The sequence below is a fragment of the Parastagonospora nodorum genome (genome assembly GCF_000146915.1).
Source record: "Parastagonospora nodorum SN15 chromosome Unknown scaffold_39, whole genome shotgun sequence".
Lineage (NCBI taxonomy): Eukaryota > Fungi > Ascomycota > Dothideomycetes > Pleosporales > Phaeosphaeriaceae > Parastagonospora > Parastagonospora nodorum.
Window position 1 is genome coordinate 207,328 of NW_001884587.1, and position 26,511 is coordinate 233,838.

Below are 26,511 nucleotides of genomic sequence, written 5' to 3' on the forward strand. Positions count from 1 at the left end.
AGGAAGAAAGACAGATGATGGGATTGGATTAGTCTTTTGTCAAGTAGATGTAACATCTACTGAAGATTGCCAACCAGCGGAACCACGCTTTTCATCACGAAAGAGAAATGTAAGCTTTTTACTTAGGCAATGAGCATTAATATTAGTTTCGAGACCACAAGAGGCTGCATCTGGGTGCGGCCCGTCGCATGTGCCGTAAACATCCTCAGGGACTTGTTCACATCAGAAAAGAGGGCCTGTCTTCAGCACTCCATGGTTGTGTATAGAATCAGAAGCAATGTTTAAACATTGGCAGAGACGATACAGTGGAGCTCCATGTTTATATTCGAACACAGGCTAGCAATACTGCTGTACACAATACATGCAAGACCCTCTAGAAACCACCAATAATACTCGGAAGCCCACCAGATGGTATGACACCCAGTGATGAGGCTAAACTAGAGCGATAAGTACACCCCTTGGTATGGTAGCTCTGGGTGTGTTTGATCAACACTATCAAGCTACTAACGCGACTGCAATCCGAGTGTGTTAAGCTTGGCTGCAGAAGATGGGTATGTGATCGAGATTGCATTTTACTTCACGCCAAGAGCGGTGCGGCTGTTGCAAACTCAAACGGCAGGCATTATTGTGAGCTTGTTAATACGATAACATTCTTCCGGTAACTATAGTCTCACGTGGTTGCAGTTTCAAGGACAGGTTTTCATGAACCAAAGATCGGATTTTGTGTAGTATTGCTATAGATCTCGATCGAGAAATTGCTAGAGCTCATCGTAATCTCCACTAGTACCCCCCATATGACCAACGAGCCAAACGACTGCACCAAATGCATCCGTCAACATTCCGTCGCTCGAGTCAAAAGCTGATTTTACGACTATTCTGGCAACGTACGGTGAGAGGGCTGTCGCATCGCCATCTCCCTATATCGCACTGCGGTTGCCATCCTTGCTTTCTTGCCCCAAATAAGTAGCGGAATGGGAAGCAGGAGTACCGCAAAAATAATGAATGCAACCAGAATGTGCACATTCTGTATTCCCATACCGTTGGTCCATGGCGTGAGCGAGAAAAGTACAACAACAGAGAGCACGTTTCGAATGAATACGACACCAACAAGAGCATCTCCAACAAGCTGCGATATTCACTCGTTAGCATGGTTGTTGTATGTGGAGAGTGAGGGAAAGATCCTCAGGGAAACTTACCTCTTGATAACAGTCGGTGACATATGCCAAAGCAATGTCGTTTACCAGGAGGAAATTGAAGCCGAAGATACCGAAAGCAACAGCCAAAACGGCCCAATGAGCGCCCTGTATCGGATGTTAGCTGGTCGTACCGATTTGACCTGAATATGCAGCTGCTCACATGGGACAGTCCAACACCAAACATTATGATCGACCCTGGAAGCAGCACAATGGACGGCAGAGATACCCAAAGTCGCTGTTCTGGCTCGTAAATTCCACCATTACGTTTTGATAACCACACAATCAACTTGTCGTTGAAGTAACCACCAAAGAAGAATCCGATACAAGCGCCAACGAACGGCGCAACGTTCATGAGCCCTACGCCTTCCGAACCGAAATTGTATGGTGGCTGAAGCAGATAGATGGCTTGTACCGAGGTTAGAATGGCGAAAGATGCCAAAATTGTGCCATAGGTGACAGCTGCAAATGCCACAGCTGGGAAAGTGAAGAGAAGGACAACCGGCTGCCAGAAGTGTTGCTTGATGGGTCCTGACGTAGTCGTTAATAGTGCCATCCTTTGGCGATACGTCTTCCGAGGCATGGTAGTGTCGATCCTTGATTGTATCCTCTCCATTGGGTCTTGGTGACTATCGTCATCTTGCTTTGCAGGCTTTTGCGTGTCGTTGCCTTCGCCTTCATCAAGCGATCCGGTCATTTGAGGCGCTCCATGACCATTGAGCACAGGAATGTACTTTGATTCTTCGAAGAGGAACATGACGAGGAGCAGATTGAGAACCAGAAAGATCACACACCACCACCAGATCCATCTCCAGCCTTGCGACTTGACGACGTATTCCGGAAGCTACGGGGCCAAGAAAAGCACCAATTGATGTGAAGATCAAGTACCATCCGGTTCATGGTTCCGTGCTGATGGACAAAGAAGATATCTGCGATGGTAATTTGGACAACTGTCTCGCTGATGGCACCGCCAAGTCCTGCGAGAAGGTTACTGCCCATCAAGTCGCCGAAGTTGTTGGTTTTGGCCAGCCATATGACCGAGGCCAGTTGCAGGACGGAGCTAATCAGATACAATAACCGCCTTCCGTGCTTGTGGACTAGGGGAATGAAAAAGATGCATCCCACGGCTAGTCCGCCATAGTTCATTGCGGCGCTGGCGTTCAGCTGATCGACACTGAGCATGAGCTCTTGCTGCATAGGGCCCCAAGCAGTGAAGCCAATGTCGAGTTGCACAAAAGTCCAGAGTACGTAGAAACATACGAGTCCATAGTTCAACGTTTTGCGTGCCGTGGGTCCAATTCAGCGGATCATCGGGGTCAGAGGTTGGTACAGGCTGGAGGATGAGCCTTGGTGCCTCATCTGACACTGTGAACATATCATCAGTATGTCATATTAGCGGTATAGCGCGAGATCTTACACTTCTCCAGTCTCACAGTACCAGGCGCCCAGAAGGTGCTATCCTCTTCCAGCTGTGGGTGGGCGGGTTGCTCATTGTCGCACTATGTGTTGAGCCCCTTTAGAACAACGCGTACTAGAAGAATGTCGATGCTTGAGAAGGCAACACGTCTCGAATAGGTTGCAGCGGATGAATTACAATGATGCGATGAGATGCTGTCTTCAACTCACGCGCATCTGGTCGTACATATAGAGGAGAGTGCATGTCCAAGTCCCTACGCTTCCGCTACCAACCTTTTTGGCATGGAACGTCTCATGTCCGTTCTTGATAAGCGTGTGGGTAAAATGAGGGGAAACCTGTCGGGCCTTTGAAACGTATCAGGCCAATTATGTGGCAAGGTGCATGCCGGCTTGCTCGCCGTCTGAGCGCGGCTTCCGTTCTCACGAGCTAGCGACGCGTTAGCGGCCGCAACACAGACATCGGTCTCACATAAAAGGTGTTACTTCGCATAAATTCTTCGCGAATCCTTGAGAAAGAGACGTGGGCGGTGCGTACGCAAAAGATAAGCCACAACGGCGGCCCGATCAGGCAAGTCCATCCGACAGGGATAGATATTGGAATTTCGTTGGAATCTTCTTTCCAAGACTCCTTCTCCTACGGCCGAAAATATCTTCTACACATTCGCGAGAGATCGTCGCGACAACGATTTCCATCCAATAATTGTCCGTGCTTTGTGGCCGGAGGACATGAAGTTTGTCGAGATGAGTAGCCACGTCTCTTCCCGACAATCTGGTAGTCTCCAAAAAAGCCTTGGATGGTCCAAGCCACGGGCTTCAGGGTCATTTGTACACAGCCCTTAACATGAGGCCGAAGCTAATGTGGCAGAGCTCGGGCTTTGTTGCAATACGCGAGTACGCGCGAGCCCAGAACTTTATGTTGATAAGCGGGCGATAAGGGTAACGGGAGGAATGAACCCGTGGACAAATGTCGCACGGCAGCTGTATCTTTAGGTCTCAGCCATGCGATATCGCTCAGGTAATTCCTGGTATCTGGTCACATGAACCAGCGGCATGGAGCTCCGGCATATCGAGAAGCATTTTGCACAAGAAAGACTATCACGACCACGCATGGTAAATCCCTGCTTGCCGGCATATCGTGAAAGAAACTACGCCAGATCCGGCATGCCCATGCGACAGTACAGCCGCATCTGCCAAGGCGGTCGCTTACCCCACACTTCGCGACCCCAGACGGCTTCATGCGACCGTAGCTGTGTCTTATCATCGAGATACCGTACAACCTTGTACAAGAGAGCGCCTGTAAAAGCCGGCGCGGGAAGTGAAGCGGCAGTTGAACTCTGCTATTGCTATGCTATACAGCTCCCAAGTGTCCAAATTACAAAGCAGCTAGGTCATATACCGCGCCTGTCCATTTCCACCTCGACAGAACAATTCCAATTTTGTTCATACCTTTCCTATGGCTTCTTCAACTTGGCAAGAAAAAGCCGCTGCGAAGCAGCAATCTTCATTAAACAAGATTCCGAAACAATGGCGACTTCCAGCCGCCGTCACGGAGACGCTACAGAAGCCGCTCGCAGAACATTCCAATCGCATACTTGAGCTGGACATTCCGCGCAAGTCGGGCATCATGAGCGACAAAGAAATAGAAATCACCGAGAATTTCACAGTGGAAGAGTTGTTGAACAAGCTGAGAGACGGCGTCTTTTCCGCCCTCGAAGTCACATTGGCCTTTTCAAAAAGAGCTGCGCTGGCGCAGCAACTGGTACGGAACCTTTTCGAAACCTTGGCACATCGAACTGCTGGCAAGTATCTCTAGCTAATGTAATTGCTAGTTGTCTTGTCTCACAGAGACATATTTCCCCGAGGCAGAGGAGCGTGCCCGCTTTCTCGACAGCGAGCGAGCACAGGGCCGTATTGTTGGCCCTCTTCATGGGCTTCCAATTAGCGTCAAGGATGGATTCCAGATCAAAGGTTCACAAGCTACTATCGGCTTTGTGTCCTTCCTGGATCGAGTTTCAGACAAGAACTCACCATTGATCGACATTCTGATCGAGCTTGGTGCAGTCATCTACGTCAAAACCAATATCCCGCTGACACTTATGACCGCTGACTCGGAAAACAACATCTTTGGGCGGACATTGAACCCGCACAACACAAGCCTTACTGCAGGTGGTTCCAGCGGTGGCGAAGGGTCGCTCGTTTCATTCAGAGGCTCGCCACTTGGAATTGGAACAGATATCGCAGGATCAATTCGCATTCCTTCACTATGTTGCGGGACTTATGGCTTCAAGCCTACAACCTCACGCATCCCTGACGGAGGCCAGGCTTCACCAGCCTCACCCGGTCTAGACTTCTTCCTTCCTTCTGCCGGACCGATCGCCAACGACATACACGCACTCGAGATTTTATCGCGTACCGTCTTATCAGCAAGGCCGGCGCTTCACGATTCCACGGCGCTCGACGTTCCATGGCGACAGCTGCCACCTCCCGCGCCATCTGCGAAACTTCGACTTGGACTGATCTCCGAGGATCCTGTGTTCCCACTACACCCACCCGTGAAGAGAGCACTGGCAAATGCTGCGAAACTCCTGGAAGCACAAGGCCACCAAATTATCCCCATACCCGCGGCTCGTGCACACGTCGCCGACGCTCTCGCGGTCGCATGGGAATACTTTGGTCTCGATGAACTATCTTTCACCCACATAGAAGCGAGTGGTGAGCCCTTGGTCAATTCAATCATCGAGGGCGGAAAAGCGTACGAGAGATTCAAGTCCGACTTCTGCGCAGACATCGCCAGCTTGCAAGGCACTGCCCGGATTGCCGCTCTCAACGTGAAGAGGCACGCCATCGCCGAAGACTGGCGAGCAATCTGGAAAGAGGAGCGACTTGATGGTGTGTTTGGACCGGGTGCGCAGAACACGGCGATACGACATGACATGTATGGAATTCCACCGTACACGCTTTTCTTGAACACTCTTGGATGTAAGTCTTCACGCTCTTCGTACGATCATCACTTGATTGGAGCAAAGATTGCTGACACCAAAGCAGTACCCAGCGGTTATTATTCCTTTCGGCAAGGCGTCGAAAGAGCTTGATCCCGAGCCGATGACGGCTGGCCCTGGACAGGTAGCTCCAGCTTGTAAGTTGTCTTCATGACTGTAGTCGAATTGCGCTGACATTTGGTGTGGCAGATGAACCTGAACTGACCGATGGCGCCCCAACATCGATTCAAGTATTCACAAACAAGATGCGAGACGAAGAGTGCCTGCAAGTATCCGCCATTATAGATGCATGCTTGAGACATAAATAGATGAGACTAAAGTGACGAATGAATGAATTCTTTGCATTTGCGAAGTGCGAGCATCTAATGCATTTCAAATTTTGTGCTATGTGTACTTTGCACTCATGAATAAAGTGGAAATACGTAAACCTTGCGCGCAAAGGCTAGAGGACACCGGAAGGAGGGGAGGAGCGCTGTAATTGCAGATCACCATATTTATGTGTGTTCGGCAAAGTCGACTAGGTGGCCGGTTCTTAGATAGATGTGCACTCAATTGCCGTTGTAAAATTTATTCATCACGCATCAGGACATCAGATCTAAGCACAATCTATGCTTGTATTTTTGCTACCCACACACGTCCCTTGTCATCCCCTAGCGCGTCCAGCGCACACTTCCGGAACAGCCAGGCCTGCACTCCCAGCCACCATCCATGCCGATGCCGCTTTGAATCTAATCATACACCAAGGTAAAATATCCTCCATGCACATACGCCTTTGCTAGCCAGGTATACTCGAGCGCCTGCAATGCGTGCCGTGCTATCGTGAAACATGAAGAAATGTCGTTAGAATTTTGATGTACAGTCTGGTGGTAGAGATGATGTATTTAAGCGAAACCAAAGTACTCGCCTCCAGCAGTCATGGCGGTGTAGAGTGCTTTGCGGAGATCTTCGTAGGTTTCGTACTCGGGCAAATCGAGCTCTGTCATATTGTTAGCGTTGTTTGAGGCAATGGGAAGTAGAGAGGAGGCTTACGGTTGAAGCATGTATGACTAGATGGTAGACGATCTTTACTGCCAAAATCCCGATGGATGTTGAACTTGGAGAAGCCGTTCATACCCTCAAGTTCTTTGAAGCCGTTGAGAGGCACCTTGGAGGTACCGGTGACGAACTGTAGCAGCTTGGCCTGCTCTTCCTTCTCGAATGTGCGTACTGCACGCCAGAACCATTGGATCTGAGGTGAGGCGGCAGTATAGTTGTGGTATTCAGTATTGTTCTTCCAGTCGTCGACATTGATGTCAGGCAGACCAGAGATGAGCAGCTCCAGCTCTTGTTCGCTGAAGATGGACACGAGTGTTGAAGGTACAATGTCATGGAAGCCCTTGAGGAAGTGGTCGAGCTGTTCGCGTACCGAGCCAGTGAGACGATGTTCGGTGATGAGGCGGATGTACTCGTGCTTGTTGTCCTCGGTGACTGGAATCTCGCGGCCATTGTCGATGAGGTCCACGACCTGCATCTCACCAAAGGCTTCAACCTCTACGGAGAATGTCTCTGTGATGATGTCCGTGATGTCGTTGTTCAGCATCCACTCTAGTGACTTGTAGTACTCAAGGTCTAGTGTCTCCATATCTTTCAAGTTCACTTGCTTGCCCATGATCTGCTTGTATACGGCACGACTGAAATGGCAATCAAGAACACGGCCCTCATACAGTGCTTTACCAATGATGCGCCCGATAAATTTGAAGAACATGAGATGCTCAGGGTTGATGGAGCTGAGGCGGTTGGGGTGGAATGTTGTGCGATCAGACGCGACAGGAACAAAGAGGGCGTAGTCTGCATTGAACATCTGCCGCGAGATGACCTGGAACCACTCACGAGTCACACCACCGGCGTCGACACCCTCTTCACCGTGAAAGCGGATGCTGAGTTTTCCGTACTTCATTTCATCGGCGGACTTGAAGTAGAGAGACTTGAACGAGTCCAGGAAGACTTGATCTCGACGGACAGCAAGCTGTAGAGGCGGGTGGGGTTGGCGATCGCCGCTCCTGGAATGAAGCTTCCGATTGAAGTAGTTGCGCTTGTTGTCAAACTCTAACACCTTTGAATTCTTCACCAGGAGCGAGAAAGTGCCGCTCATGAGCTTGGGATTCTGGCGAACGAGATCGTTCAATATCTTGCGGTGCTCCTCTGTGAAGTTGAAGAATAGGTTTTCCATCTTGTTCTCTGGAGGCGGGCTTGACAGCGCAAACTCCTTGGGAAGCATCTTTGCCAGAGGGACGTCCTTGAGAGTGGTGTTCTTGCAGACCACCATCAGCGACTCAATCAGAGGTAGCAGCGTTGTGGCGATGTTGAGCATGTTTCCGCGTTGGCGTATGACCGTCAGACACCCACTCAGCTTCTCCCACAAAGGTGCAAAGGCGGCATCTTCGTACAGAGATAGCAATATGTCTTCCTTCTGAGCAGGCTCCAGAGCCTCCGCACGAGCTTCTGGCTTATCTTTACTGTCACGCGAGGGGTCAAAAAGGTAGTCCAGCGCGGTGAGTGCCCTCAACAGTTTGGTCTGATCCGAGCTTGCTGGTGAAAACTTGGCAAGCGCGATGCCTTGAACGTCTGTCGGTGAGTCTGCCTTCGAAACCTGCACGGTCAGGCTTGCAAGATCGTCCAATGTTGACCGCGCCAGGTCTTTGGCGATCCCAAGTAACTCGTGGCCAAATATTTCCTTTGCGCCAGGAATGGGCGACAAATTGCTGATGACGGACAGCGTCTCTTGGAACACCTTGCTGTTGCATTCTCGTGCAGCGAGGATTTTGGCAACGAGGCGCAAATTATTCTCAGGGATCTCCGGAGGTATCAGCGGACGATGCTTCTTGGACTTGTCGTCCTCGGGCTTAGGGTCCGTATCCTTCGCAGTGGTAGTGCTGCTTTCGCCTTCAGTGGCGGTGTCGGTTGGTTGGCCCGCGGCTTCTGAGGTAGCGGTCATTTCCGTATCTTGCACTCCAGTCTGAGGTTCCGAAGTGGAGGCAGACTGCTCAACGTTGGGTGCGACGTCGATAGCATGACCGGGTATATTTGCTGAATCGGTCTGTTTCTCTGCCTCATCTTTGGCCTTGTCCTTGTCACTCTTCAAGCTGTGCAAAGGCTGTGTGATGTGTTTGAGTAAGGCAGTTAGCTGTTCCATAATGGATGAGCTCTCGACGATGAGTTTGCGGTCTAACAAGGTAAGCAGTGCGTTCACTGGGAACCGTGTAGCCTTGGCGTCTTTGGTGTCTTTGGCTTTGCCTTTGCGGTTACCGCGATTCTTGAAGCCAACTCCAGTCTCATGCTCGGTAAGAAAGAACTGCCAGACGGCAGGGTTCTTGTCGCAAAGTTGTGTGAGCGTATTGAGACATTGCTGAACAACCATGAGCGGGGAGACATCCGCATTGATGGACAAGGATCCATTCTTTCGCGATAATTTGGGTGTCTTATCTGCAGGTTGCTGAGGCTGCTTTGCCCGAATTGATAGCTGAGCAAAGCTTCGTTCCACTGCATTGACATCTGCACTACCGTCTTGGAGGATGGAAAGTAGAATGCTAATGACCTCGGCGCGATTCTGACGGTTCTCGCACACGTAGCGCAGAATCGAGCTGAGACTGGTTTTCGCGCTGCCCTGCTGTGGGATAAACATAAGCCTTAATAGTGTTGCGACGCCTGCTTTGTCGAGCATTTGAACACAAGGTCGGGCCTTCTTCTTTTGTGTCGCATCTTCCTGTTGACCACGTCTGTCTCCACGACGGTAGCCATACTCATTGAACTGGTTTAGACGACGATCACCTCCATAAGCTCTAGCTTCGGCGGAGATTTCGGGCGGTAGCTGCCGCAACGTATCTTCATCAGTGTCCATGAGTACTGCCGCTCGCAAAGTAGGATCCAACGATGCAAGAAAGCTGGCAGTGTCCATGTCTTCAGCTTGTGGAGCGACACCACCCGTCTGATTGCGGCGACGGTTCTCTTCGCGTTCGCGGCGGCGTCTCTCTGCTGCTTCCTGCTGCAGAAGCTCCTCCCGGATCTCCGGAGGTAGAGCTGCTAGGAACTGTTCATCAATGTCCGTAGGTTGATCGCCAGATGGAGCAGCAGGCTCAGCGGCAGCTTGCTGTGGCTGTGCTTGCTGTTGTTGCTGCCTCTGGGCGCGTTCTTCTTGTCTGCGCTCGGCAACTTGCTGCATCAGGACCTCCTCTCGAAGCTCTTCTGGCAAGGCATCAAGATACTCCAGATCTATGCCCAAGTCGGTAATATCGTACTCGTGGCCTCTGAGTGTTGTCATAATCCGAGGACGAGTGTCTGCTGCAGGTTCAGACGGTTCCGCTGGCTCTTCAGGAGCTGTTGCACCTGCTTCCACACCCTCCATAGCTTGAGCTTGTGTTGCAGATGCAGTTTCATCCGCTGCCTGAGGTTCCGCAGTCTGCTCGTTTGCACGACTTGCTGCCTCGGCAGCTTCGCGCTCTTGTCGCTCACGCTCTTCCTTCTCTTTGGCTTCGCGTTCTTCACGCTCCTGCTGCTCTTTCAGCGCTTGTTCTTCTTTGGCCTTGCGAGCCGCCTCCGCCTCTCGCTCTTCCTGGCGCTTTTTGGCTGCCTCCATGGCAGGGGGCACCATGACCTTGAGAATTGAGTTGACGACGCGCGAACCCTTCTCGATAGCATTCGGGCCATAGAGCAATCTGGCTTCCTCTTGCCAACGCTGGCTGGTACTAGCCTTGACGAAAGTGATAGCCGAATGTGGATCTTCTCGCGCAGAACGTGACATTTCACGCATGCGATTGGCTTCGCGGCGCAATCCCGAATCGAACGGATGGGGTATACCCATGGGTACGCTGTTGAACGAGAGGTGCAATGCACCTCCAGCCTGATGCAATACCGGACCATTGCCTTGACTCATGGCGTTCAAAAGATTGCTGATAAACGAGACAGGACTGTCAGATGGGAAGACACGTGGCCCACGATTTTCGATGGCGTGGACCCAATCACTCATACCCTCATTTCTGAATGGACCTTCGGTACCGCGACCAGAGGAACGACCACCACGCTGAAGGAGAGGGTTGATGCCATCGTCTGTCACGCGTGGGCCGGCACCTGGACGATGGGAACGATATGCAGGTACCAGGATGCGGTCACCTGGTCCAGCTGGAAACATCCATGGGCTCAGTCGATGGCCATGACGATGTGCTGGTGGCGCGGGTTCATCCCAACCGCCTGTCCATGCGCCTAAGTCAGCCATGTCGTCGTCATCATCCTCGGCTTCAACGTCGTAGTGAATGTCCTCGTCGTCGAATTCGTCTCCTTCCTCATCATCTGTGTTACGAGTTAGCAAAGTCAAAGTAATATCAGTTCCCACAATGCACCTTCTTCTCCCATTTCCTCACCGAGGAATCCAGCCATGTGTCCTCTCTCGTCTATCATTCTAGTCCCGGATTCAAGAACAATCCCATCGAGTGCGCCAGGGGGAAGATTGCCTTCTCCATTAATGATGCCAAAGTCGCCTGCATCATCACTCCAGTCGTCCTCTTGATCATCACCGAGACTCGCGTTTTCGTCATCGCCCGTGACCTCTTCAAGTGCTTCTAAAGCCTCCATGGCTTCATCGTCGTCCATGTCATCGTCATCATCGTCATCATCCATATCGTCTTCATCATCGTCATCTTCCTCATCATCTCCCTCATCATCTTCAGAATTGTCGTCAGAATCCAAACCCATACCATCTTCGTCACCACCCATTTCTACTTCAATCTCGATGTCGCCAGGCATACCCTCGATCGGGCCGATATCTCCAAGATCCGGATCCATCATGTCCTCATCATCGTCAGAGACAACCTCATCTCTATCTCCTGGCTCGTCCTCGTCGTATTCCATGTCATCAGCGTACGCGTCATCATACATGATCTCCTCGCCATCCTCATCCTCGGAATCTTCTGATGCAGAGTCGTGTGGCATCTCAAACATGCCCAAAGTCGAATTACGGAAAAGGTCCGGGGTCTCTTCGCGCCCGGTGTCGACTAAATCGTCATCAGATGCTGTGGAAATCTCGTACTCGTCGGCCGAATCTGGTGCTGATGAAGTGTCGTAGTGCATGCTCAAGTCCATAGCGACATAAGTCAGCCACTTCATAGGCTTCAGAATGTACTTGACGACGCGCTTGGCGTTCGGGAAGTTGAGATCAATGTCTGAGATGGCAGTAGTCAATATGGTGATGAAGTTCTTCTCATACATGATCTTCGCCATTTGCTTGAGATTTGGTGTCAACTCAGCATTCTGAGTCAGCATCTCCCCATTGGAGCGCTGAGAGATCATGCGGGAGAAGATGTCAGAAATGCCGAGTAGTCGCGAATACTTCATGTCGAGAGGTTCGTCCCAAGCATTGGCGTCTCTAAAGGCCTTAAGGGCATGTTCCAGTACGAATTTGCGCACAAACAACAAGTCTTGCTCGGTTTCTGCGTACGGAGATTGCTGGGCCTCGGCCTTCGGAACAGTATATTCTCCAGTCTTGTGGCAAAGTGAGACAACGACGTCAATTGCACAATTCGAGGTGGCCAGTTTCTTTTTGAACGCAAGATCACCCTCGTGGTTGAGTGTGCCGACTGGCACCAGGGTGTTCAGCAGATAATTCAAGACACCCGAACGCGGTTTCGAGGGAGTCGTAGTGTAAGGATCAGCCTTCCTTGAGAAGCTGATGAACTCAATCTTGGTGCGGTTGTAACTCTGGAGTAGTTCTGCCAAGCACTTGAGAAGGAAGCATCGGTAGATATAAATGGGATGCGTATCGGCTTTGAACACCGGCTTTTCTGGCTTACTCAGTTCCGGAGTTGTGGTAACAGCTGATGATGACGCCTCTGGCGCCGCTTGCTCACTCCCTGAAACCTCGGGTGTTGCTTCACTTGTCTTCGCAGGCTCGGGCGTGTCGTCAATTTCCTTGTAGGCAAGCAGTTCACAAAGAAGGTAGTGTATAACTCCATCAGAGTTCTCGACCATCGGAACCTTGAGATCCGCGGTCTTGGTCCGCTCAAGGAGGGGTTTGGGTTCGATAGTCTCCTTCGGGCGGTCTTCTTCAACGGGGGCATCGACAGGCCCAGTTGTGGCTCCAGGCAAAGCGTCAGCTTCAGCAGATGGTGCCTCCTCCCTCTTGAGAATGAGCGTTTGTGGTCGTTGATTGGGATCGAAGCGCGCGAGCTGCAGCTTCTCATTGGTGACTTCTACGAAGAGTTCTGGAGCGCGGACAGCGTGTGCGTACATTTGACGAGTATAACCAGTCGTGTCAGTTTGCCTACGATCGCGCGACTCGAACATTTGTTGAATCTCCGTGCCCATGATTTGTCTGATCATCGCTTCGTCTTCAATCATGTGGCGAAGAACAATCATGAGAGCACTGCGCAGACCTTCATTGGTAATGCCCGCAAGCTGCTTGATCATCAAAAAGAGTCGCTGAATGTTGCGCTTCTCTGCCAGGCGAGCTGCAATCTTGCGCGTGCGGGTCAGCATGACCAGAACACGCGTCACTGACAAGGCAAGCGACTCGTCTTTGCTAATGCGCGGTAGCATCTCCATGATAGCATCAAACAGCTGGTTCTTCTCGTCAACACCAACAATAGGCTCCGGTAATTGGTCAGCTGAGATTGGCTCAGTAGAGTCTCCAGTAGGCGGCGTCCAGGTAATTTGTTGTGGCAACTGATCTTCCGCTAGTAGTTTCTCGATGATCAATAACACTTGGCCGATCCAAGGGGAAGACTCGTCGGCAGGTTGGTCAGGAAATATCTTCACGAAACCCAGCAACGTGACGAAGTTATCCTTCAACTCATCAACAATGACGTCGTAAAAGTCTTTCTCTTGAAGAACCAAAGCCAATAGATGCGCTGAGAGCAGAAATCTTTTTGCCCTGTGAGCGGAAGTCGTCTTCAGACTGTAGCGAGATCAGCGACTGAACAAGCGTAGTACCTATCTCATTGCGCATCGAGCCTGGATCGGCGGCCTTTGCAACCGCTGCGGTTATGAGATCCGCCAACTCGAACGTGACATCATCATGGGAGTTGAGGATGTCAAGAGAACGGTCAACTAGGGTTTGCCGAAGCTCAGTTCGAGCCTTGTCGAGATCTTCCAGGGCGACAGCCTCTGCCATGTTTCCAGCACGCATTCTCTTTTGATACGCCAGAGCATCATGTGGCGTAGGGCCTGAAGCATCTGTTCGACTGTCGGGCACAGGCGTTCCAGAAGGTTCACCTGTCTCGTCTTGTGAACTGACGTCCTCCATCTCAATTGATTGAGTGTCTGGAGCTTCCGACCCCTCATCATCCTGGGTGTTATCGCTCGAGGACATGCTGACACTGTCCGTTGGCTCAGGCACAACAACTTCGGCTCGGCTTGGTGAGGACGATGGCGGCCCACGCGCTTCGAGTTCGTACTGCGGAATCGGATTTCGCGAAGACTGTGGACGAGCCTGGTTTTGGCAGTACTCACGCGCCATGTTGAGATTGTCGCAACAACGGTACAGAGCCTCCTCGGCCAAGCTCTCGGAAAAGTCGGCGTCCTTCAGTTGCTGTATGTATCCCGCGTTGCGCGGTGTCCAAGGCTTGATGATAGGTTTGCTGCGCTTCGGAATCTTGTCGGCAGTCGCATAGGCACCGTGCTCCCCATCACAGTCTAGAACAGACTTCAGAATGTTGATGGAAGTCTTCACAATGGACGTAGTTGCCTTGTCCATCAGATCTGAATTCCATATCTTCTCGACTGGCTTGATAACAGCGAAGCGAAGCTCGACCAGGAACTGTGCAGTCGAGAAATAATCTGCGCGCTCTCGGTCTCTATCTGGCCGACTCTGCATCGTGGAGGTTTGCTGTGACTCTCCAATGATCTTGAAGCTTGTGATTTGCGAATAGAACGCTAAGATGATCTTTATACCGCCGAGGGACAAGTTGAGCAAGCGCTGGGACTCCTCGTTTGCATCTTCACCCTGCTTTTGAGTGACCTCAAGCGCAGATTGATAGAACTTGCCTAATATGTCGCCCAAAACTTCAAAGCCACCCAAGTTTCGGAAGGAAACTAGAAGTAGGGTCAAAGCTTGCGGGCGGTCCAGGTTCGCATCGATCATAAGCTGTGACAAAGATGTAAGGATGACTACCCAGTAGGCGTAGCGATCCTCGGCAGAATCCGACTCTTGCGGTCCACGATACTGCAGCTGATCAATCACGGCTTGCGCAAGCTGGTCCGAAACGACTGTTGCACATTGTCGTTGGTATGCTTCGAGACTGCGACGAAACAAGAGGAGTTTTCCAAGGGACTGGCAAAAGGGCGCAATCTCTGTTGGAATCTTGCTCAGCAAGTTCCGAAGAATTTGAGTGTTCTTGAACTGTGCGCTCTCCTGGCTCAGAACAGAAGTTTTCGCAACCGAAGGTTCGGGCGCAGCTGCATCGCCACTGCTAGAGTCTTCCGTGGTCGATGGCGCAGCAGTCTCAGATGGTCTATCACTGGTGCCCATACGGAAGACCAGGTCGGCTTCAGCATTGCCAAAACCTGTACTTTTGACACGCGTCGCTTTCTCCCATTCAGCAGGCATATTCCTCTGCAGAGAAAGCTCTTCCCAGACACAGCTCCTGTGAAGCTTCCCGAGACTGTACAACCAAGCACGCGTACATGTCCGCGAGGTTGACTTGACTGGACAGACTGTGTGCTCCGCGCGCGTTGTACATCTGACTCTGGAAGGTCAAGGTCATAGCACCGACAAGTGTGAACGCAGATACTAACGATTTGACGTATTCGGTTCCGTTATGCAAGTTGCCATCATCCCGTGCTGTGCCAGCACTGGTGAAGGGCGCGAAGAAAGCCTGAGCTCCTGTGTGATCAAGCATAGGTTCTAGATGTTCCAAGGCTTGTTGAGTACGCTTGATCAATGAAGGTACAGCAATGTGTGGCTTTTGCTCAACCAATACTTGCACAACTCTGCTGAACTCCTCAGTCATGCTGCGACTCTCATTAGACCTCGGGTCCAGGCAAGCGAGACTGGAAATGTCCAGAATAGACTCTACGCCATTGGCCTCGATGTACGCGCTACACATGGCATGGTTCGAGAAGAAGCCAGAGAGAAAACGGCAAAGGACGCGGATGTATTGGCCAGTAGTGGGGCCCTTGGTGCTATCCTCTGTCTCGGTGACTTGTTCGGCGGTCACTGCTTCGATGACAGAGCCGGTGGTTGCTTCTTCATCGGTGTCTTGCATCACGATATCATTACCTGTCGCATCGGGTTGTGGTACGATTCGACGATGCGTTTGTGATCCAGACAGAGCTTGGCGACCACCAGCAACAATCAATTGTCCTTCGGCGGTTTCGACCCAGAGTTTGGCACCGATGCCTTCTTTCTCTGCTCTTTCGGCACATAGGTGCACGACACGTGCAATTAATTCGCTCAAGCAGGAGAGAACACGGGCTTTCAGTGGCGGGTGGTGACGGACAAGTTCGTCGAAAGAGTTTCCGATCATGGTGGGCATCTCCGTGTCTGCATCAAGCGCTTTGATGTGCTCTGGGCTCTCAAAGATCTCGAAGAATCGCTTCAGTGCAGTCGAGGATTGGAACAATTTCATGCCAGATTCTGCCAAGCAAATGGCGCCAAATGCGGGAGGAAGAGTTGATATAGCTTCAGCTACTGGAAGAATCCCAGCGGCCAAAGGCTCTCCAGGCACCCGCGGAGCATACGTGCGATTCGGAACGGTGTCTGAATGGCCGTTGTTCTCCTCAAGAGCCTCTGGTGATTCTGCTGCGGGTTCACCAGCTACACTCTCCAAGAAGGCTGCACTCAAATTGGCTTCAGCAATGACTTGATAACTCGTTGGCTCATTATGAATGAAACTGGTCAAGATGAGGACGGCGGTACTCCATACTGTCGAACCATAGATGCGCGCATTGGAGAGAACAGTTCGCAGCCCCGTCAGCAGCTGTGCCGAGTCAATCAAAGTCCGCATAAGACGATCATTGTTGGTGCCAGTGTGGCCCATCATGTGGTTCAAAAACTTGAAGAGCCATCGAAGTGTCTGCTGATGATAGAAGGGGACTTGATAGTCCGTCAATTGTCGTCTTATACTCTTGGGGCATGCCTTTGTTATCCTCTGCGAGCTTTTTGGCAATGTCGACCTCATACTGCATCATATCGGCGATGATGTCAAGACCCTTGGCGTTGACCAGAGCTTGGAAGGCATCCCGCAAATTGTATACAAAAGTGTCGAGGAAATTTGAGGATTTTGGGATGGTTGCGTTCAGCCTTCTCCGTGCGTAGCTTGAGAGCCTCGACCAGAATCTCGAGTAAGCCTGCAGAGACCATACCTTCCCCAGTCCGTTGTTGAGAAACTGGAAGTGTGTTGAGCAAGGAGAACAAAGCATCACGCCATTGATCTTCTTCTAGGTAGTCCGCAGCAGGCGTCTCTGTACCCAGACCAGCTACAAGCTTGCGCACCAGATAGAAGAGCACACCATGGTTAACGTTGACACTCAAAGCGGTACAGATGTCAGCACCTTTGCCCTTGTGTTTGGCCAAGGCCTCTAAAGCGCCGAGGACGAATGTTTGCAGCTCGGTGGAGATGCCACGCTCTCCATTACTGGGTGGATGTACCAATTCAGAGAGCTGGTATGCCAGTTGCAGACGACGTGGCTCGTCGGCATCTTGCTGACCGACCTTGGCATGGAACTCTTTCTCACCGTACACGTAACCAGAATTGGCAATAGCGAGCATGCGAAGGGCGATTGCGTCGTCACGCCCCGTCTTCCCAGCAGCAAGCAATTTGGCAGTTCGGACTTTGTGTAGAAATTCGTAGTGCACGCTGTCGGGCAGATCGGCAAGTCCCTGTTTGATGAGCTGGTGCAGATCGCTACTTGAAACCTTCTCGGCGGATAATTCGAACGTCTTCGGGCCTGTAGTCTTGCTGCTGGGATTGCCAGGTGTGAATGCAGGTGTTGTAGGGGAGTCAGTCGTGGGCGCCGATTGAGGCTGGCGAGGGGTGCGGTTCGGGCCCATGTTTGACGTTCTTCGGATGGGTGTTGGTGTAGTTGGCGGATCTGTGGCTGTTGGCTTTGAGGTGGCCTCCTCGGTTGCCGGTGTTGGCTCGTAGTATGAGAGAGCGACGCCTCCAAACTCCTGCTTGAGAGTGGAATCGGGTAAAGCATACAGCCCGACCAGGTTGCTGGGGCTTATCCTCTCGGTATCGCCTCGCCGATCAGCGATCTTGTCTTTGCCCTTGCCTGATGGTGTACCAAAAATCGGCGCTGACACTGCGGGGCCCTTGGAGAATGGAGCAGAGAGCTTCTGGACCTTGTCGAGGTTGATGTTGTAGTGACTTGCAAGCAACGAGAGGTGGAGGTTGGCGGATCCCAGTCGCTGCCGAGCTGCACTAAAGCGCTGAGCGAGACGATGACCGAGGCGAAGGGTGGCTTTGAGTAGGGGGGTCGATGTGGAGTTGAGCAGCTTATCTAGACGCTCGCTGCTGGCGTACAGGCTGCGGTTGCCACAGTTCTCTAGCAGCATGCGCGTGAAGTTGAGAACGTTCTCGACCAACTCACGATCTCCATCTTGCGACACGTGCAGGGTGTCTAGAATGGCATCTGTAGTTGTCTGGTCCGAGCTTGTGCTACCCTCCTCTGCGTCGCCTTTCAGCAGTAACCGGCGCCCGAAAGGCTGTGTCTGAGGCCCATCTACCAGGCCATATTCCTGATTGAAAAGCTCCAGTATGCGGTCGAAGCGATTCAGCACGGGTATCCAGTGGTATGCGTCACCGCGGGGGAACGGCCAGTGTTTTGGGAACGAGGCAAGATGTGCAGGCAGTTGGTAGAGCGGTATGGACTCTGTGGCTCGTACGAATTCAGCTATCATCGACGACTGCGGCTGTTAGTGGCGACATGGCAGATGAAAAGGTGGTTTGCCTACCAGAGTGGACTCATGCCGCGATGTAGCCTGCTTCTTGATCTTCATGTTTGCGCCGGGCGCTCGGAAGGCGGACTTTTCTCACATGCAGTCCTTTTACTGTATTCTATGATGACGTGTGGCGAGTTGACAGTATGTGGTTCGTCAATGTCCGCGCAGTAGTGAGAGTTGTCGTGATACAGGCTGCGACTACCTTTTCTAGAAACGACAAATGTTCAGAAAAGGCGCTGGGTCGATCGTAGAGCGTGCTTTGCCGTTTCGGGGCTGGCTATCTCACGTGCTACCCAGAGGAGACACAGCGGGGTAGAGAATGTCCAAGGAGCTGTGGTTGCGGAAGATAATGTGTAAAGCGGCGTGGTGGAGTGAGGCGCTGCCGAAAGCCACGGTGCAGGCGTGGACTATTCAAGCTAGCGAATCGTCTTGAGCGGGCGGGGTGTGCTCAGAGACGAAATGTGGTGAGGGTCGGTGTGGCGATGTGGGGTGGAGGTGAGTTTGTTGCTGCAGCTCTGAGCTCTCAGGCAGTTTCGCGATGATGGAGGAAGGTGACGCTAAAGCCGCCTTGGCGCTACGATATCACGAATCGACGCGCTTTGGACACCGCTTCTCCGCCGGTCAGAGCAAATCTGCGAAGAATGATGTTCACACCTTTCCAGAATGTTCCAATCGGCAATGAGGAGAATATGGCTCATGTTTGTATTGCCTGGAGTCCTAATGTCCAGCATCAAGCACCTCCGAAAGGCTTCATGTCTCCAATTTGGGCAGGAACTTGCACTCTTATGATATCGCGTCAACATTATAAAAGCGTCCTGTGAAGCAGGCACAACATCAAATAAATATAGCGTTGGCACATGGAACATTACAATTGCCGGTAGGCCAAAGTCCGAAGGTTTTACTCAAGATATCATCACCAAGTCAGCTACAAGCACTCCCCCTCACCACCCTCTTGTCCCACTCGCTGTCTCTTCCTCGCCCTTCCCTTCTGCCAGCCTGACCGTCTCCTCCAGGACCAGCAAATCCCTTTCAATCATCTCCGCCCAGTTTTGGATATCCCCGACCTCATTCAGCTTCTTGGTGCCACCGTTCAGCAGTTTCTCCCACTGCGCGCTCTCCTTTGCCAGCGCAGCCGTCTGCTTCGCGAGCTCCTTCTCTTGCTTAGATATAGCTGCGCTGTTGGCGTGGAGATCCGCTGTGCGGGTCCGCAGCTCATTGTCAACAGATGCGCCAACGGAGGCGAGGGAGGCGGTGACGGCGGCGCGGGCTTCGGAAGTGCGGCGAGCTGCATCGGCTGAGGTAGGAGAGGACATTGTTGGTATGGATTGTGTTCTTGTTATTTTGGCTTTGCTGAGGTTCAGTTCTGATAGATGCTAGAGACTTGTAGTGCATAAAGTGTCTTGCATCTTGGACAGTAGCCGCAGGTCATGAGGAGCTGCAGAGCTCCACCTCACTCATAGCGCATGCACCTCCATGCTCCACTGGTCTCTCTGCATGCTTCAGCCCGACTACATTCTTGGACATGACTGGTGCGGAAGATATCAAGCGTTAACCCCGGGCCTGGGTCGGACAATTGCATGATGGTGTAACGGACGCAAACATGAGTGGCCCAAAATGGGATGCTATCAGTTAGCAAGACGCGGCCCTTGGTGTGATTTGGCCTGGATGTTTTTACGTGTACGACAAACGATGGACACGTCGTGCAAGCTATGGCGTGACGTCCAGAGCCAGTGAGGGGTAGCTCCACGCTTCAAAGTTACCTGCTGGAGCTAGTGAACGGGAACTAGATGACACGGGGCTGTCATTTTAGGGCCACGATAGTCTCGAAGTGTGCTCGGATATGGGTCTCTGGTGGAATGGTTTGAGTGAACCATTTTGCGGTGACCAAATTGCTATGGCGTGATGTAGATAACCTCAATTCAACCGCGTTTAATTCAAAGTAGTGTTTTCATGGCACGCATGAAATATTGTGCATCACCTGTAATAACAAGCTTGAGGTAGTCGAGAACCTGGAGGTACAATAAAAAATACGAGTCGTTTTTGGTCTGGTTTTGTAGTCGAACTTGGGCTCTGACGATGTATCAAAGCGGGGTACAAACTCAGAAGGCAAGTATACCCGAGTCCTGCGCTAACGCTTGCCCTCACTGCCTCCTTTTTTACTCATCACCATCCCATCCTCGACGCCAACTCGTCGATGACATTAGCTGTGACAGATGGTCTACATATATGGGTGGAAGCAGATTGACGCCGTCACGGGCGTCGCAGTTTAGCAAGTGGCGGCATATCGTATGTTCATTGATCTCGAAGTTTTCAAGTACCGTCCAGGATTCTCAATGTAGCTATAGCAATAATCGAACAAATCAAGGTTTGTTGTTGCAATGATGCATTGCACAGGAGCAATGGCATCACTGTCATGGCTGGCCATGCAGGGAAGGACTGCCACATAAGATTGCAATAGCAATGCACTCAGTTCTCTTCATGGCGGTTTACGAATTGGACCTAGAATAAGCAGTGACCCTGAAACATCATGCTAAAGTCACCTATGGTAAGCATCTTCTGGTGCCATCACGTCGACGCTGCAGATCAGCGTTAGATCACGCACACCCAGGATCCCTCAACGTCTCGCATTTCTCCTTTCGCATTATTGCTTTTCGATTGCTAAATTCAGCCTCGATAGGGCCTTTCGAGGTGCGACACCAAGACATTTCTTTGCGGTTCGGTGTTGGAAGTAATGTTGGTGCTAGGTAGAAGTGCCGAGTTGAGCAAAGCGCGAAATCTCCGAACGGCACAGTCGCTAAACTCTTGACCGCTGTTTCCAACGCCCTCCAGCCTATGTGCAACAACATACGCCACATACAAACTGACAACATACACACAGTCATCGCGTCTCCCGGTGAGGAATAACCAGTGCCTGTATTGCCAAATGACGGGGAATGCGGTTGACCCGGCACTTCCCCAAGCTCACGGTTATGGTTCACGACTACGCCATATCTCGCCCCACTAATTAGACTTCTCCGATTTGACCTGCCTGCTCCCGTCACGTAAAACTTACCGAAGGAACTTAGTCAATCGAGTTTGATGCAGGTCGATAAGACTACCGCAATGCACGCATTCTATCACACTTCCAATCCGATCGCCCATCGTCAATCAGGCCTAGAGTGATGTACTGCAGTGCCTTATCGGTGCTTCTCTGCATACAGCAATTCGCTATGGTAGGTTAATAAGTCCGGGACTATACCGGTTGAAGGCTGCCCAGTTGTTGCGTTTGTGGTGTAAACTGTACTGTCATACCACTCTATCGGCACCCACCCGGTTGTGGTCCTTTTTTCGCATGTACAGTGTGCTGTTCGGCTTCCGTTTCGAGCCCCATGGGTTCCTTTGCCACAATCTCATATTCGTATATTGGGCAACTCTGGGCCCTGAGAGCTTCCCTCACGAAGAGCGACCTTCAACATGGCCAACGACACAAACAAGCCCCAGTCATGGCTGTCTAGCCTCTTCCGGACATCAAAGTCTTCGGAAGCTGGTATGTCCCCCGATGAACGCACATCACTTCTACCGCAAGCACACCACGAAGAATGGTCCACTGGCGAGACATATGAGCTAGAGGATGGAAATGCCTCCAACTTCCAGCTCGTCTCGCGAGAGTTCTGGGTAGTATTCAAAGGTTCATTACCCGTAATCGTTGCCTATGCCCTCCAGAATTCCCTTCAAACAATCTCGGTTTTGATCGTTGGACGTCTATCGCCAGAAGCCCTTGCAACAGCTGCCTTTTCCTACATGTTCGCGATGGCTACCGGCTGGCTTATTGCGCTAGGAGGCACAACGGCAATCGACACACTCGCCTCAGCAAGCTTCACTGGAAGCAAGAACCGGCACGACTTGGGCATTATTCTCCAACGGGCGTTTATTGTTTTATCTCTATTCTACATACCTGTAGCCATCCTTTGGTTCTGTTCCGCACCACTGTTCAAAGCCCTAGGACAGGAAGACTACATCGCCCGCGATTCAGCGAGGTTTCTCTCCGTCCTTGCACCTGGTGGACTTGGCTATATCTTTTTTGAGGCCTTGAAGAAGTACTTGCAAGCTCAAGGTACGTTGTGCAATAAGAGAGCTCAAAGCATTCACTGACCATGACAGAAATCATGCGGCCTGGAACCTATGTCCTCCTGATCACGTCGCCATTAAGCGCGGGCCTCAACTACCTCTTCGTATACACATTCAAGATGGGTCTGCTCGGTGCACCACTTGCGACCGGTATAGCTTACTGGGCATCGTTCCTTTTGCTTCTCGCTTATGCACGTTTTGTGGACGGTTGGGATTGCTGGGGCGGTTGGGACCGCAAGTGCTTCCAAAACATGTGGACATTCGCACGCCTCGCTTTCCTCGGTGTCATCCACGTAGGCACAGAATGGTGGGCTTTTGAGATTGTCGCTCTGGTGGCAGGCAAGCTCGGAACAATACCGCTGGCAGCGCAAAGTGTCATTATGACTACCGACCAAGTCATGAACACAATTCCGTTTGGTGTAGGAGTTGCAACATCCTCGCGGGTGGGCAATCTCTTGGGTGCGCGTAACGCAAAGGGCGCGGCACGAGCAGCAAACACTGCAGCTGTACTCAGCATGCTACTAGGAGCTCTGGTCCTCGCTGTACTGATGGGTGTCAAAGACTTCTACGCCAAAATCTTCAACGACGATGTCGAAGTCATTCGGCTGACTGCTCAAGTCATGCCATATGTCGCATTGTTTCAGATTGCAGATGGTCTCAATGGCAGCTGTGGCGGAGCACTCAGAGGAATGGGCAGACAGCACATTGGAGCCACCGTCAACATTGTGAGCTACTACTGCGGAGCTTTACCCTTGGGCATATGGCTCGCTTTCCACGGTTGGGGTCTTGGAGGCCTATGGGTGGGCCAATGTATCGCACTTTATCTGGTCGGCTTTGCCGAATGGGCAATCGTTGCATGGAGTAATTGGGATTACCAGGTGAAAAAGGCTTTTGATAGGATGGATTCAGATGACAGGGCAGAACAAGGTGTTCCAGAAGTCGACGCTCCTCACAATTGAGCTGCGGGCTCGGGCTCATTCAGTGGCGAAAATATACTAGCAAAGACGTTTAGACGACTGTGTGTGTAAATAGAGATAGATAGCTATCCGACCGGAATATGCATCCGCTGTAAAATACTGCCTAAAATGCGTTAGCGGCGCATTAGCTCGAAGCTGTATCTTGACCCCGGTCATGCATTTCAACCTCACCTTGCATCTTCTCCGCCTTGAGATCTCCCCACGCTCCGAATCGATTATTCGATGACATGTCATGCAGATGCATATTACAGCAACCAAGGCGAACCTTGTCATGAATGCTCACCAACTGTCAATGACAGCAGACTGCCTGTCCGGCGAGCAAGACCCTCGTCGAACCATCGCCCAAGACAAGTCCTGGGTTCAGCCGTTGTTCGCAGCCGATGACGAGGAACCGATTTCTTGAGATCGTCCGAGGTGTCAATCTTCGAGTAACGAAACGTAAGAATGCCTCGGAAGCGTGCTCCCTGTAGCAAGTCCACTACTGCCGTCATGCACTGCCTCAGATAAGCTGGAGCGACACGACGATGAATTGCGACATTACGGCATGTCTATTTACCGTTCTATTGGCTTGACTCACGTCCTTCACTCATCCGATCCCCGTCATCATACATGGCGGGGTATGACCGGAGTTGTTCAGTGACAACTCGATAATCCTTGTATGGTGCGGCCATCAAGAAGTACGGTGAATTGTTGCACCTTGAACGCCATCAAGGTACTTCTAGATACTAGCATAAGAGTTTAAGACGTCTCTGACAACCTCATTACCACAATGTGACCTCTGGCTCTTCCAAGTCTTCCATCCCCGCAACAGCTTTCAGCCCAAAAACTAATCCAAAGACGTTTCGGTCCGGAGTCTGGGGCTCTCCAAGACCTCCTAACCGATTGGAGGCAATCCATCACCGCACCTGCATACGACGTAATCGACCGGGGTAGCTCCAAGCTGTTTACCTAAAAGGCGTTTACCTAACGGCAGCTCGTCAACATGATGGCTGATACAGAGTTGCTCGAGGTTTCCGCAGTTATTTATCGTCCCTTCCCGGATCTCCAGCTCGTCTTCCTTTCCATACTGCTTGTATTCTTCTTCCTTCAATTCGAATTGCAGCGAAAATGAAGGTCTCTTCCACAATCCTCGGCTTTGCGGCGGCTGTTGCTGCTCATGGCAACCACGGTGTTGACCAGGAGCCATTGAATGGTCCACATGAGGACCTTTGGTACAACGTCCTTCCAGGCGACGGCGGTACTCAGGTATGATTGCAATCCTAGAGAGTTGCGACGGGAATTGACCCCCTTCTAGGCGGACTCTGTCTTCTCTGGTATTTCCACGTTCGGTCGCCTTCCATACAGCCCGTGCTTGAACACACATGCGAGCTACGACATCGCATTCATTGGTATGCATTGATGCAGTAAAAAAAGAGCGCATAGATTGACAGTGCTACAGGCGCTCCCTTTGACACTGGCACATCGTACCGTCCAGGAGCCCGCTTTGGGCCGAGCGGCATCAGGCAAGGTTCTCGCCGCCTCAATCTTTAGTACGTCCCCTCAAAGCAACCAATTGCTTACTTTTGGTTTGAGTACAAAGGCTCACGCAGAGTCGGATTTAGCGGTGGATACAATGTCCCACTCAAGGCGAACCCGTTCAACTCTTGGGCTAAGGTCATTGACTGTGGTGACATCCCAGTTACATCGTAAGTTCTCAACGTTTCAACAGTTTGCGAATGAGCTGATCGTCCAATAGATACGACAACGCCTACGCGCTGCAGCAGATCGAAGAAGGCCATAACCTTCTCTTGAGCCGCGCACCACACACCGATGCTCAAAAGCCCGGCCCATCCAAGAAGGGCAAGACATTACCCCGTCTGATCACCCTTGGTGGTGACCACACAATTACTCTGCCGTTGTTGCGCTCCATCAACCGGTAAGGTACCCGAGCAGATACTGTGCTCGGAACGACCACTAATATGAACACTAGCGAGTATGGCCCAGTCAGTGTGATCCACTTCGACAGCCATCTGTGAGTTGCTCCATAACGGCTATTGATCTATAGCATCTGATGAAAATATTAGTGACACCTGGAAGCCCAAGGTCTTCGGCGGCTCTCCCAGTGAGCAAGCCGCTATCAACCACGGAACCTACTTCTTCCACGCTGCTCAGGAAGGCCTCCTTGCCAACGACTCCAACATCCACGCCGGAATCCGCACGACGCTGTCTGGTCCTTCCGACTACGAGAACGATGGCTACTGTGGGTTTGAGATTGTCGAAGCCAGGGAGGTTGACAAGATCGGCACCGATGGTATCATCAAGAAAATTAGGGACAGGGTTGGTACCACTAAGCCCGTATACCTGAGTATTGACATTGATACGCTTGACCCTGCTTGTAAGTTTGCATCGCTTCGACGTCCACAAACGTGTCACTGACTCTCGTGAACAGTCGCCCCTGCTACCGGTACCCCAGAAACCGGCGGCTGGACTACACGTGAGCTCCGCACCATCATACGCGGTCTCGAGGGCATCAACTTGATCGCTGCCGACATTGTTGAAGTCGCGCCTGCGTACGATACTAACGCCGAGCTGACGACCATGGCTGCTGCTGTAAGTGATAAAAGAAAAGCGATTGAGGGTATGCTGACGATGTCTAGGATACTTTGTATGAGGTTATGACTTTGATGGTCATGAAGGGTCCACTCAGTGCAATGGGATCGGGAAAGAAGGAGACGATTGAGCTATGAATGCTCAGCTCGAATCCTGAACTCCCAGAATGAGGCATCATGAGTTGTAGATCAACAGGCGCCATCGAATAGCAGGCGAGTACTATGTAGAGTAGAAGAATTGCAATGTAACGACTTTGATGAAGACACCTCGTGCCATATACAATGACATCTCCCTTGCAACTCCAGTTGTCTCAGACACAG

General features: G+C 51.5%; 6 protein-coding genes across 6 annotated transcripts; 3 read left to right on the plus strand and 3 right to left on the minus strand.

Moving 5' to 3' along the window:
• Positions 1-871: 871 nt before the first annotated feature.
• On the minus strand, positions 872-2,390 carry SNOG_15651 (hypothetical protein; the record flags this gene model as incomplete). Its single annotated transcript, XM_001805743.1, has 4 exons — positions 872-1,126; positions 1,197-1,301; positions 1,357-2,037; positions 2,082-2,390. The coding sequence occupies 4 exons, from the start codon at positions 2,388-2,390 to the stop codon at positions 872-874; spliced, it is 1,350 nt and encodes a 449-aa protein (XP_001805795.1).
• Positions 2,391-4,062: 1,672 nt separating this feature from the next.
• Positions 4,063-5,749, plus strand: SNOG_15652 (hypothetical protein; the record flags this gene model as incomplete). The annotated part of the gene is made up of 3 exons (XM_001805744.1): positions 4,063-4,368; positions 4,439-5,588; positions 5,733-5,749. The coding sequence occupies 3 exons, from the start codon at positions 4,063-4,065 to the stop codon at positions 5,747-5,749; spliced, it is 1,473 nt and encodes a 490-aa protein (XP_001805796.1).
• A 740-nt stretch (positions 5,750-6,489) lies between these two features.
• On the minus strand, positions 6,490-18,575 carry SNOG_15653 (hypothetical protein; the record flags this gene model as incomplete). Its single annotated transcript, XM_001805745.1, is given in 8 exon segments — positions 6,490-6,584; positions 6,638-10,930; positions 10,981-13,449; positions 13,466-15,234; positions 15,257-16,647; positions 16,676-16,800; positions 16,868-18,482; positions 18,531-18,575. The coding sequence occupies 8 exon segments, from the start codon at positions 18,573-18,575 to the stop codon at positions 6,490-6,492; spliced, it is 11,802 nt and encodes a 3,933-aa protein (XP_001805797.1).
• Positions 18,576-19,389: 814 nt separating this feature from the next.
• SNOG_15654 (hypothetical protein) lies at positions 19,390-19,905 on the minus strand. Its single transcript, XM_001805746.1, has one exon. It carries the CDS (start codon positions 19,829-19,831, stop codon positions 19,460-19,462), a length of 372 nt encoding a protein of 123 aa, XP_001805798.1. The 5' UTR covers positions 19,832-19,905; the 3' UTR covers positions 19,390-19,459.
• A 2,066-nt stretch (positions 19,906-21,971) lies between these two features.
• SNOG_15655 (hypothetical protein) lies at positions 21,972-23,584 on the plus strand (the record flags this gene model as incomplete). The annotated part of the gene is made up of 2 exons (XM_001805747.1): positions 21,972-22,611; positions 22,659-23,584. 2 exons carry the CDS (start codon positions 21,972-21,974, stop codon positions 23,582-23,584), a joined length of 1,566 nt encoding a protein of 521 aa, XP_001805799.1.
• Positions 23,585-24,709: 1,125 nt separating this feature from the next.
• On the plus strand, positions 24,710-26,328 carry SNOG_15656 (hypothetical protein; the record flags this gene model as incomplete). Its single annotated transcript, XM_001805748.1, has 9 exons — positions 24,710-24,847; positions 24,897-24,990; positions 25,041-25,131; positions 25,204-25,287; positions 25,338-25,517; positions 25,572-25,613; positions 25,666-25,976; positions 26,031-26,191; positions 26,239-26,328. The coding sequence occupies 9 exons, from the start codon at positions 24,710-24,712 to the stop codon at positions 26,326-26,328; spliced, it is 1,191 nt and encodes a 396-aa protein (XP_001805800.1).
• Positions 26,329-26,511: the final 183 nt, after the last annotated feature.